The sequence below is a fragment of the Trichechus manatus genome, unplaced genomic scaffold (assembly GCF_000243295.1).
Source record: "Trichechus manatus latirostris isolate Lorelei unplaced genomic scaffold, TriManLat1.0 scaffold00121, whole genome shotgun sequence".
Taxonomy (NCBI): Eukaryota; Metazoa; Chordata; class Mammalia; order Sirenia; family Trichechidae; genus Trichechus; species Trichechus manatus.
This window is the reverse complement of record NW_004444057.1, coordinates 1,315,963-1,329,815: the sequence shown is the minus strand read 5'-3', so window position 1 is coordinate 1,329,815 and position 13,853 is coordinate 1,315,963. Positions and strand designations below refer to the sequence as shown.

The following is a 13,853-nucleotide window of genomic DNA, read 5'->3' as shown; positions in this document are numbered from 1 at the left end:
GCCTCTTGGTCTACGTACAGATTCTTCATGAACACAATTCAGTGTTCTGGAATTCCCATTCTTTGTAATATTATTCATAATTTGTTATGATCCACACAGTGGAATGCTTTTGCTTAGTCAATAAAACATAGGTAAACATCTTTCTGGTATTCTCTGCTTTCAGCCAAGATCCATTTGACATCAACAATGATATCCTTCATTCCATGTCCTCTTCTGAATATGGCTTGAAATTCTGGCAGCTCCCTGTTGATGTACTGCTGCAACCACTTTTGGATTATCTTCAGCAAAATTTCACTTGCATGTGATATTAATGATATTCTTCAATAACTTCCACATTCTGTTGGATCACTTTTCTTTGGAATGGGCACAAACATGGAGCTCTTGTAGTCAGTTAGCCAAACAGCTGTCCTCCAAATTTCTTGGCACAGACGAGTGAGCACTTCCAGCACTGCATTCATTTGTTGAAACATCTCAATTGGTATTCCATCAATTCCTGAAGCCTTGTTTTCCCCAATGCCTTCAGTGCAGCTTGGACTTCTTCCTTCAATGTCATAGGTTCTTGATCATATGTTACCTCCTGAAATGGTTGAATGTCTACCAATTCTTTTTGGTACAGTGACTCTGTGTATTCCTTCCCTCTTCTTTGATACTTCCTGCATTGTTCAATATTTTGCCCATAGAATCCTTCAATATTGCAACCCAAGGCTTGAATTCTTTTCTTCAGTTCTTTCAGCTTGAGAAATGCTGAGCGTGTTCTTCCCTTTTGGTTATATAACTCCAGATCTTTGCACATTTTATTATAATACTTTATTTTGTCTTTTCAAGTCACTCTTTGAAATCTTCTGTTCAGCTTTACTTATTTCTTCCATTAGCTTTAGCTACGTTACGTTCACGAGCAATTTTCAGAGTCTCTTCTGACATCTATTTGGTCTTTTCTTTCTTTCCTGTCTTTTTAGGCCATTAGAGAGATGCAAATCAAAACTACAATGAGATGCCATCTCACCCCTGCAAAAATGGCACTGATCAAAAAAACAGAAAACAACAAATGCTGGCAAGGTTGTGGGGAGATTGGAACTCTTATACACTGCTGGTGGGACTGTAAATTGGTAAAACCACTATGGAAAACAGTATGGTGTTTCCTCAAAAAGCTAGAAATAGAAATACCTTATAATCCAGCAATCCCATTCCTAGGTATTTATCCTAGAAATATAAGAGCAGTGACATGAATAGATACATGCACACCCATGTTCATTGCAGCATTATGCACAATAGCAAAAAGATGGAAACAACCTACATGCCCATCAGTGGATGAATGGATAAACAATTGTGGTACATACATACAGTGGAATACTATGCAATGATAAAAAATAATGATGAGTCTGTGAAAGGCCTTATAACATGGATGAATCTGAAGGACATTATGATGAGCGAAATAAGTCAAACAGAAAAAGGCAAATATTGCATAATACCACTTTTATAAAATGTCAAGAATAGGTATATACATAGAAAGCAACATTCTTTGATGGTTACCAGGGATGGGCGGGGGGGGTGGAAATCACTTACTGGACTGTACATGTGTTAATTCTGGTGATGGGAAAGTCAACACAAAATATAGGGGAAGACAGCACAACCTAACCAAGATAAGAATAAAGGACAACTATGGTAAATGCAGTAACATACAATTTTGCAACAACAGTAATAACAAGCAAAAAATATGTGAGTGATTACATAAGAAGATATGTATACTATATGGGCATGGGAAGGCATATGGGGGAGTACATGCATGTACATATACAGGTATATTTGTTGGTAAATGTATATACATGTTTGTATATGCTGCATATGTATTCAATAAAGCATATAGGGGGCACAGTTATAGATACTTCCTAGACATATTCAGATACCTCGTGGGATTGATTTACTGGGTTTGAAGGCTTAGGACCCCAGTCTCATGGAACAACTAGGTCAATTGGCGTAACTTAGTTCATAAAGATATTACTCTATATCCTAGTTTGGTGAGTAGCACCGGGGGTCTTAAAAGCTTGCAAGAGGCCATCTAAGATACAACTACTGGTCTATTCCTGCCTGGAACAAAGAAGAGTGAAGGAAACCAAAGAGTCCAGGAAGAAATTAGCCCACAGGACTAATGGCCCACATGAACCACAGCCTCTTCTAGCCTGAGACCAAAAGAACTAGATGGTGCTCGGCTACCACTACTGACCGTTCTGACCAGGGACACAATAGAAGGTCCTGGTTAGAATGGGATAAAAATATAGAACAAAACTCAAATTCATAAAAAGACCACACTTACTGGACTGATAGAGACTAGAGGAACCCCCGAGACTATCGCCCTAAGATAACCTTTTAACCTGGAACTGATACCATTGGTGTTATAAAGAATAACACCAGTGAGAAATGTGCTCCTTTAAACAATCAACTATACGAGACCATGTGGTCAGTATTTACTCAAAAGCAACAATGAGAAGGCAAAGAGGGGCAGGGAAACTGGATGGACGGAAATGGTGCAGGTGGGGTGGAAATGGTGAGAGTGCTGACATACTGTGGGGACTGTAACCAATGTCACAGAATAATGTGTGTATGAATTGTTGACTGGGAATCTAATTTGCTGTGTACTCTTTCACCTAAAAAACAATAAAATATATATTTTTAAAAAGAGTATTCATTAGGGAGCAGTGAGTTTATGTTAATGAGGGAAAAACAATTCGCAAAAGGAGGGTAAAAATGGTTGCCCAACTTGAAGATTGTAGTCAGTGTCACTGAACTGTACATGTGGAACTTGTTGAATTGGTGTATGTTCTGTTGTGTATCTTTTCAACAAAAAGCAAATAAACTATTAAAAAGAAGAGTGTTTGATGGTCAAATCAGTTAAGGAAACTCCAATTACTTATATTCTTAACATTTTTGCTTCTTAGAAACTGGTAAACACTATGAGATGGTAAAGTCACTGATGTTCTAACTCATAACTTCAAATATAATAAAAGATTAAAACTTGCAAAAATAAATTGAATTAATTAATGGGTAATTATAATTTTATACTTTTAAAATAAAAATGAAGGGAAGGAATACCTCATGACTTTAAATCAAAAGTCAAAGATAACCTGTAACGTTAAATTTTATAGCATCTTTATCTGTCTAGGAAAGAGCCTTGAATTCTAGTCTTAGGAATGTCCCTAACTTTTCATGATATTAGGCAATTCATCCAAATTCTCTGAGCATCATCATTTTCTGTAGTGGGCATTTGCTGGTTGCCCTCAGTCCGCCTTCTCAGGAATGGTCCCTCCCTTTTCTTTTAGCAGGAGTCACTGGGTTGCAAAAACAGTTAACACACTTAGCTGTGTTGGTAGTTCGAGTCCACCCAGAGGCACCTCAGAATTGCCTGGCGATCTACTTTCAAAAAATTAGTCACTGGAAACGTTACGGCACAGTTCTTCTCCGACATACTTTGGGTTACCATGAGTTGGAACTGACTCCATAGCAACTAGTTTTCTCTTTTAGCAAGAGTACCCTGTTTATTCTTTAGGGAAATCATCCCTTCCTCATCCTCAGCTTCGGGAGTAGATATTGATTGGTTTAAATGGGGGGATCCCTGGCCACAGTGACAGTTCAGAAGGGGGCATATAAGCAAATATGAGCCAACAAGACAAGGGAAAATGTTCACCTGGACTTCTGGTGAAAGAGCTTTCTCTTTCTTCAGTGATTTCTACCAGGACAGACCCTAGTCTTCTCCTGGACTCTGGCATATGTGGTATGAGGAAGTAAGGTCTGGAACTGCTGCAGCCCTTTAGTTATCACTAAGGGGGAGGGGGAGCCCTGGTGGCACAGTGGTTAAGAACTCAGCTGCTATCCAAAAGGTTGGCAGTTCGAATCCACCAGCTGCTCCTAAGAAACCCTATGGGGGCAGTTCTACTCTGTCCTACAGGGTCACTATGAATCGAAATCGACTCGTCAGCAACGGGTTTTTTTAAGGGGGAAGGAAGGTGGAGGCAGATGAAGCTCACACCATGGAAGACAGAGAAGAGAGACTGATAAAGTAGATACAGTCACTTAATCTGGGCCACGGTCCAAGGTTTCTCTGAAGTCAGATCTCCCCCTATGCCTTGAACACCACAGGTGCTTTGTGAAGGCTTATCACTAAGCATATATATGTGTGTGTATATAACATTTACTACTATATTAATATCAAATATTAACTTGCTTTTATCTTCAAGTTAAAAGCACCTCCAAAAGTTGATAAATTGCCAGTACATGTAATTTAGAAAATTAAAAATTTGTTACTAGAAAAGTCTTTATTTGGCACAGACCTTTTGTTGGGATAAAAACCAATTAATTTTCTTCCATTCATGTAGAAAGATCTTGCTCTGCTTAACTCTACTTTTACAGGGGATCAACGTCCTCATTCATTAAACATTGAGGAGTATTCCTGGGGTACATTATTTAAGGGAAAGGAGATAAGAAGACAAAGAGTAACAGCTACTTGATTTCCTATTCAACAAACAGATGACTCTAGAAAATGAAAATAAGATTCACTGTTGACCAGGTAGGTCCCTTGGTGTTACAAACAGTTTGCACTTAACTGCTAACTTAAAGGTTAGTGGTTTGAACCAACCCAGTGGCACCTCAGAAGAAAGTCCTGGAGATCTGCTTCCATAAAGATTACAGCCAAGAAACCCCTATGCAGCACTTCTACTCTATAACATATGGTGTTACCATAAGTCAGAATCGACCTTACAGCAATGGGTTTGATTTTTTGGGTTTTGGTTCATCAGGTAGACTGTCATGCTTCAAGTTACTGAAATGCCCAGTGTAACTTTTAACCCTCCCTTGGTTAATTCTAGACTTTGATTCTAAGACACTATACACACTTAGACATTTAAACATTTAATTGGTGTTTCTTTTAGAATTTGCCTCTAACTAAATAATTTGGGAATTTAAGGAGAAAAGTGATAATGGTTCAGAAATACACTTTAAAAATAAAAACACACTTATGGTGCCCTCATACTACTTTTTTATCCCCAGGCAAGTAATCCTCAATAACGCTAGCTATAGTAGCTCTAGGCTGGCAGAAGCTTCTAAAGGTGAATTCATTGATTAAAATCTACCCACAGTGCTGCAAGATATTATTTATACTGTAGAAATTCCACACTATTTATTTGGTATGCTTGATTTTTTTCTTAAGATCTGAAATTTCTATTAAAAAATAAAGTGGTTTGTTGAAATAAAATGTAAAATATTTTTAAAATTCCTATACTAAAAAAAAAAAATTGCACTAAAAAATTTCTTAATCCCTTCTCCACCAAAAACAAAAAGATTTAAGTTGAATAGAGACACTAAAATATAAAAGATAATATTTATAAAATAGTACTGTGAAGATTAATATGAATGTTTTTATTTCCAAACTGAAAAAACAGTCAAATAAATAAGTGTGGCCTTTCTTTGCCTCTCATTTTCAAATAATTGGTGACCAGGAAAAGGAATGAAAAAGAATTTAAAAAGTACAAGATGTCAAGATAGGCTGTACTTTCTTAGTCTAAAATCTCAGGACAAAATTAATCTTGAGAATAGGAGATTTGATTTTTCATATTTTTAAGTTAGTCTCTCAAATATGACACTCAATTTGAGTGTCACCGTAAACTATCTGCCAGAGGACTTACACACTGAAAACAGAAGTACGCTCATAGTTTTTCATAGGATTCTAAGTACTGAAGTTATACCTTTAAAAAGCCACTCACTATCTATGTCTAGGAAGCTGGGGGTAACAGTCAATTAAATTGTAATAGTTAACTATTATAAAGTCTCTTCCTTTACCTATCCTTTTGTATATCCTTTTGTAAAGCTACACGTCAAGACTGAAAATTTTCCCCCAACTTTGAAAATCCACAATAGGTAATGAAAAGAGCCAACTGGGGGTTAGACACTACAGTTCTGGTCCCGGCTCTTCCTCTGACATATTCTGGAAAGTCAGGTAAGGCTTGTAACCCCACTGGACCTCAGTTTCTCCAGTTGTAAAATAAAATAGCAGTGTGGGCTATCCTAAGAAATTTGTACTCGCCCATCATCCAAAATGTACTAGTTGCCTCTTGGACAAGAAGAAGAGCTGTTTTCTCTGGCCCTCTCAAGAGCTAATCTACCTGTTTTATGGGTGGGTTACTGAGGCCAGAGGGATGGTCATGAACATAACTCGGGCAAAAGGCAAGCTGGACTAGACCACATCTAAGTTCTCTGTGAGCTTAAGATCCTATGAATACTCTCCTAGGTTCCTGGGCCAGAAGAGGGGCTATCCTATGTGGCTAAGGTGGAGATGGGTCAGCTGCAGGATGTTGCCTGCTGAGAAGTGGTAGTGGCCTCCACTTACTGGGGTTCAGACTGGTCCTGAAGGTGAGTAGGATTCTACCTGGAGTTAGAAAGGCACACAAAGGCTGACAGAAGGAGCAGTAATATTGTGGTACTTCTTAAGAGACTTAAACACCAAAAGTTATCAAGAAATAGCACTTAGGCCAGGGTTTTTACTTCATTTGGCATTTATATATCATTCACACTCATCTTTTCAACTTATGTCTAGCTTCCACTGCCTGAAAATAGAATCAAGCGGGAAAAAAAGGAGAAGAAAACCTCCCTTTAACTCCTTGGGGAAGTAAGTGACAATAAATTGAACATTAAATGCACAACAGGAAGCAAGCCCTCTCAATTCTTCAACCACATCTTTCAAGCCCTATTTCTGAGAATAAAAAATTCTAAGCTCAATTTGAGTGTCACCGTAAACTCCTCTCTGTGCCAGAGATGATTTTATCCACATTATTTATATCCAATGTACAAACACTTAAAATGTTTACACTGAGTAGTAATGGAAGCCATGTGTCAAATATAGTGGCGGGGGGCGGGGCGGGAGAGTGAAGCTTTCTTCAAAACTAAAACTTGAAGATACACAATATCTGTGGAAAATCTGGCTTACAAATAAGAATGAATTGTTTACCTATTCCATTTAATTATAGAGAACTTGTGCTTTTATCCTTTGCATACAATTTCTAAAGTTTCTTTTTTTTTTTTTTTAATTTTCTCTGCAGTGTTGCCCAAAGCTATGAAAGTCTTCACATACAGAGTCTCAAGGAACAAGGCCACACACATTCCTGTGATTTTTGATCCCCATTTCCTTTCAGCTCCCACCCCCAAGGAGAGCCAGTAAAGGATCCTCCCACCCTGCCCAAAGCAGAAGAGCAAAAACAGTAGAGTGAGCCCTCCTCCCCCCACAGATACTCTGAGAGCCCGCCAGCATGCTGGCTTTCCTACTGAGCATTGTGAAGACCAGGAAAACTACCCCAGGCCAGGAACACATGCTTGGCCATCTTTCTACTGGGAGAGTCCTTTGACTTTATCACTAAGTATAAGTCCACGGGGACAGCCTTTCCTTAGCTTCTAATAACTATGGATTCAGGAACAAAACCCCAGAAAACCTGTATAGATTAAACAGTGCATTGGCTTCATATAGTCCATAGTTCCCCTCCTAAACAGAATCCACACTAGGGTTAGTGCCTCAAGAGGATGTGAAAGTATCAAAGGAAGAACACAGTAATGGCTGCCTCTATCTTTGATGTAATGTGTCTGAGATGTACAGGTCATCATGGTAAGTTTATAATTCTTCTGTGAAGTCCAGCTCCCTTTTCTGACAGCCAAGATCTTCCCTAGTCCCTGGCCATGCTCACCTTAGTCATTCTCATCCTTCAGCCTCTCAGGTGGATTTCAGGAGCACGTGTGTACTGGCTGAACACAGGCTTGCCCCATCTCAGTCCTTGCCTTGCATAGTGCTCTTTGAATTCCATGACTATGGCTACCTTAAATAGTCACCCGAGACCTCCATCCCCTTCTGGTTCCAAACTCAGAGAAGCTAACACTGCTCTACCCTTTCCTTTTGCTTTTCTTGTCTCTTGGCAAAGAGAGGGTCTTCTACTTAGAGGTAGCTCTGCTTGCTCCTCTCAGTTGCAAAAAGAGCATCCTGATGCGTGTTTTTAATACGTATTCTTATTAAAAAAATATATATTCTCATTTTCAAAAAATTTGGTATTTCACCATGGTCAATTTTTGCACATTCACTCTCAATTTGATTCCATAGATGTACTAGACAAGATCACTGAAATTCCATTTCTCTCAGGTCCCCTCACTCACTCACACACCTAGAAACTGGGATTGCTATGAGGAAGCAACAAATGCTTAGGGGAAAAAAAGTAACTTGTAGAGCTGAATGAAAAAAACAGACTCTCCATCAGTTTTTACCTTTATACTAAGTTTTCACTTCCCTGATTCACATAACCAATTTTAAATTAAAATTAATTAAAGCTAAAAGAACCCAAATAAACTTAAGTTAATTAAAGCTAAAAGAACCAACAAACAATGTATTTATAATTTTTTAATTCCTTCATTTTATGCTACAATGTTCGGACGCTTGATATATTTTCCATCACATCTGAAAGTTCTGAGAAAAAATATTGAGACATAAGATTATTTGAGCTATATTACACTAAGGATCTAAATACATCTTACCTGTAAATATGTTTCCAAACCTTGTCGTCGCTGTTCCAAGACTTTTGGGACCCAGTTTCTAACATGTTTAGAAGGGATTTCTGGAGTTTTTATACATTTCTTAAGCTGTAAATATAAAAATAAAAAAACACAGAAAATTTCTCTTAAGTATAAAGATACAGTTTGCGGAAAAAGGCAATAAAAAAAAGTGCTAACTCCAAAACTAAGATAGAGGAAATGCAATAATACTGAAATTTTTCTTCAAAAATCCTTTATATATTGTCCTAAATGTTCAGGTTTCCGGGTAAGGGTTTTGTGTTGTTATTGTTGTAGATCATCAGATATTTGAGATTGGAATTATTTAATTCAGTTATCTTTTTTTTTTTGAAAAAGTAAAAGTCCTGTAGATGAATTATAAAGACAAAAAAGCAACTTATAATTTCTTAAATCAATCAATACAATGAAATTCTGCTTGGAGAAGTACTTTTCTGTTTAAAAGTCTTTCTACATAAACTTTTGCATAAAAAAATAAAATAAAATTCAATTGTTTATAACATCGTCCCTGGAAATGCCATATGAATCAGATCACACCATCTAGAGAGCTTCTTCAAAGTTCTATGTTAGAATAAACTGAAAAACAGAGGAGTTGATCTTTCCAACATTCCTAAAAATCAATTTAAAATATGTTCATGAAAACTGAATGATGGTTCTCAGATAAGCATTTCTGGGCAGCAGTTTCAAGGGATAATATAAATAAAGAAAAATTTTATCAGAAGTTGAGTTAGAACCACCTGTGCCTGGCATATTAATGGTCTCGAAAGATGACCAGGTCCTAAACCTGTTGAATATGTTACCTTAGATGACAAAAGGAACTTTGCAGATGTGATTCATGATCTTGAGATGGGGGGATTATTCTTGATTGTAATGCAATCACTATGTACATGGTATTGAGAGCCACGGGAACTAGATGAGATGACACTGGCAGGTACAGATGGAAAAAGGGATTGTGGCAGGCAGAATTCTAAGATGTCCCCCAAGATTCCTGCCCCCTGGTGTACACTAAATGCCCTGTATCAATTCCCTTCCCTTGACTGGATGAGACTGTGAACATGGTGGGATAGTTATTCCCATGATTATGTTATGTTACAAAAGATTCCATCATAGCCGACTGCTGGCTTTGAAGAAGTAAGCTGCCATGTTGTGAGAGGGCCACACTGCTAGTACCTGAGAACGGCCTCTAGGTGCTGAGAACTACCCCTGACCTAGAGCCAGTAAGAAAACAAGGACCTCAGTCCTACAACTGCAAGGAATTGAATTCTGCCTGAATGAGCTCAGAAGAGGACCCTAATCCTCCTTTGAGATCACAGTCCTGGTCAACACCTTGATTTCAGCATGCTGAGACCTGAGCAGAGAACCCAGTAAACTTGTGCCCAGGCTCCTGATCCATGGAAACTGTGAGAAAATAAACTTGTGTTGTTTTAAGCCACATAGTTTGTGGTAATTTGTTACACAGCAATAGAAAACAAATACAAGGGCCAAGGTCTGAGCCATCCAACTCTGAAAGGCAGGAAAAAGAAGCAGGGCAGTGAGGTGGAGTAAAACAGTAAAGTTCAGTGAGGAAAGTGTTTCAAGAGGGGGCGAACAATCAAATCACATCAAATGCTGCTAGAAAGTAAAACATGCTGAGAAAGGAGAGAATGGGAAGCAAGAAAGTAGAGGCTCTTTGTTCAAGGGGTTATACTAAAAGAGAAGGAGAGCAATGGAGTGAACATGGAGGCAAGCATGAGGTCATGGGAGGGTTTTACTTTTCTTAATGGGAAATATTATAACATGTTCATTTACTGATGAGAATGATCCAACAGTGAAGGGGAAACTGATAATGCAAAAGAGAGAGGTGGAGTTTATGACTGCCTGTATGGGCACAGATTCATATCTCATCTCTACACTATTTGAGGTACTTCTCAAATAAGAACAAGGCCAACACTACTCAATTATTCTGTGGTAACAGGCTTATTAAGTATCAGTTTAATCGTAAAAAAATTTCCTCTAAAAATATTAAATCACAACAGTTCTTATATTTCAGAATAGAAAATCAACTTCATTAACTGTCTCTCCCCCCCTTTTTTTTTTTAATCTTTAAGATATAGTAGTGAAAACATTTTTCCTTTTTAGTTACGTCAAGAGCACCGAGGGAGCCGACATCATAGCTGCTGGGTTCCATGACAGCACTTGTAGGTGAGTAATGGAATGCTTTAGATGAGGAGAGACAAATCTGAGACAATATGTTTCCAGCAGGGCTTAGCTGCTTAGAAGATAAATACTCCTCTGCCACTACATCCAATGATTAACTGTCCTGGCCACGCTGCATCCGGCCAAGTGGCCTTCCTGATTACGCAGATAGCTCCCAGATTCCATGATACCCACAAGCATAGTCTCCTTTTCCTGGTGTGACCACTCCCTTTTCCTTTTTTATGCTGTTAGAAGAGTTAACACAGAACTTACTCCGTACGAAACTGGTACTGTATACATTGGTTATACCAACTTTTTCCAAAGAAAGGACTGTTTCCTCAGCCCATGATTAAAAAGAATGAAAAACGAAACAAAAAAAATTAAAGAAAGAAGTGGAGGGGCATTTGGGGTAAAAGCTACTCTTCTATCCCATACTATCATCCCTATTCCCTCAGGGTCTCCTTTAGAGATAGTATGTCGGGTGCTGTACTCTTGGTTTGACCCATACAGCAGTTTTTTGGTCCTTCTGAAACGTGTACTTCATTAAATAAAAGAGAATGTAATATTTTACCTAAGCCAAAAGTAGGTAATAACAAAAATGAGAACGGTTAATTTGGAAAAAAACCAGCACTATATTTTACTAAAACCTTTTATGAATAAAGAAGGTGGGCTGGCCCTGACTGCAAACAGCTGTAAAGGTATGTAAAATGTGCTTGGCAGTTTACAATGCAGGGGAAGTTTCTCTCTCCATACACATGACTTGGTGTCTATAGAGGAAACGCCGGTTTTAAGGATCACCATTTAAACTGGTAAATTATCTGGCTATAGTGAGGTCTGAACATGTGAATTGGAGACAGGAAGAAACATTTACAACCTTAAAGCTGACCCATAAACATGGCACCCTATGACTTTTCTTTTCTTTTTCTAAAGGATACTATACTAAGAGTGAACGAAGAAAACGTGGGTTTGTTTTTATTTCAGTGTTGTGGTGTTTTTGTTTTTTGGTTTGATTTGTGTTTCCATCTAGTACTGACATAATAGGAGCTACAAAGGATTCGGGACAAGTAGAACCTGAGTCAAACTGACAGTGAACTTAAACTCCAAAATAGAAAACTGTTCTTCCCAACAGAAAACATTTCTCTAGTAATTCATAAACACACATGATGCACTCCAAATATCCCATTTGCAAAATGCTTATTAAATGTCTAATATGTGCCTGACACTCTACCTGACAGTATAGAAGATACAACAATAAGCCGTGGTCCCTACTTTAAAACAAAACAAACAAACAAAAAAAACCTTCTAGTTAGACAAAACTTAGAGATAATTAAGTTTGAAATATTAGAAACATCTAAGAGAAAATTAAGTAGAAATCTCTATTCTACGTGGAATGGGAGTTCAGAGAACAGAAATTAGGGAATGAAGCAAGCTCACGTGGAAAAAGGGAGAATATGAAATGTCTTCGTTTGGTATGAACAGATCAGGCTGCAGAGGGAGGGACATTCAGCATGGAAATGACGAAACCTGTTGCTGTCAATTCCAACTCACAGCGACCCTACAGGACAGAGTAGAACTGCCCCATAGGGTTTTCAAGGAGCGGCTGGTGGATTCCAACTGCCGACCTTTTGGTTAGCAGCCAAAATCTTAACAACTGTGCTACCAGGGCCACTATGGAAAGGACAGAGAGGTAGCAATTTACATGGCATGTATGAGGGTGAAGGGGAGACTGGCTTGGCTGCTACTGATGTTTTCTTAGGAGAAGCAGTGAGAAATAAGACTGGCCATTAATGGGGTGTGTGGTAGAAAAAATAATGGTCCTTCAAAGATGTCCATGCCCTAATCCCTAGGACCTGTGAATATATTACTTTACATGGCAAAAGGGATTTTGCAGAGGTGATTAAGTTAAAAATTTTAGATGGGAAGATTATCCTGGAGTATCCATGTGGGCTCAATGTCATCACAAAGAACCTTAGAAGAGGGAAGCCAGAGAGTCAAAGCCAGAGAGGGGAGATATGACAATGAAGCAGAGGTTGGAGTCATGTAGTCGTTGGCTTTGAAGATGGAAGGGGGTCACTAGCCAAGGAATATAAGCAGTCTCAGGAATCTGGAAAAGGCAAGGAAATGGATTCTTCCTAGAGCCTTCAGACAGAATATAGTCCTGCTGACCCATTTTAGATTTCTGACCTCTAGAAGTATAAGATAATACATAAGCTTTGTTTTAAGCCACATAGTTTGTGGTAATTTGTTACAGCAACCATAAGAAATTAGTAAATGGTTTAAGACTATTGGCCTTGAAAGTCAATGTCCATGATGTGGCAGACAGTATGAACCCATTTTAGAGTACTTTAACAAGAAAATGAAGGAAAAAAGATGTTTTAGGAAAATTGGTCTACAGCAGAGAAGGAATATGAAGATAAGAATCAGAAACCATTAAAGCAATGCTAACATAAAGTAGTATACATCTGGACTGGGAAGGTAGGAGTAGAAAATGAAAAAATATATGATGTGCATCACAGAAATTTGGAAGAATGAATAATTGGATATGGAAGGTAAGAGAAAGGGAGAATATATCTCCAAGGTTTAAAATCTCGGGATGCATAGTTTTAAACCTTGTGGTTTCTGTGCAGGAGGTGGGGTGGGGTGGGGAGGGTCATGTCTAAATGGTACCTTTAAAAATATTACTATGCAATTGGAATTCTCAAAGTTCAGTAGGCACTGAGATCACCTGAGATGTCTGTTTAAAATTTAGATTACTGGGCTTCATCACAAAGATTCTGACTTTGTAGATATGGTGTTGTTCCCAGGAATCAGCATTTTAATAAAAACTCCATGCTGATTCGGGTGGTTCAAAGTTCATACCTCTAAAAATATCAATATAGAAAAACTAAAAGATAATAGAATCAAAGAGTATTCATAGCTCTGGCAGAAATGATTAATCTTACATAAAATCTAAAAAGGTAAAAATTGACATATTAGATTGTATAAAAATTTAAAATTTTTGTAAACTGAAATAAAAATCGTCACCCAGAGACAGTACACAATACAGGGGAAACTAACACAACTTGTACAAGGAAAGGTCATGGAGGCCCCAT

The 13,853-nt window shown here is 38.1% G+C and overlaps 1 protein-coding gene across 5 annotated transcripts in view; it reads right to left on the bottom strand.

Annotated features, from left to right (window-relative positions):
• Positions 1 to 13,853, bottom strand: part of SNX24 (sorting nexin 24) — a 171,326-nt gene that overhangs the window by 65,537 nt on the left and 91,936 nt on the right. For all 5 annotated transcript variants that reach the window (XM_004384275.1, XM_023738669.1, XM_023738667.1 and 2 more), the window contains exon 3: positions 8,554 to 8,658. In XM_004384275.1, the coding sequence (XP_004384332.1) occupies positions 8,554 to 8,658 (105 nt within the window). The remainder of the gene's footprint in view (positions 1 to 8,553; positions 8,659 to 13,853) is intronic.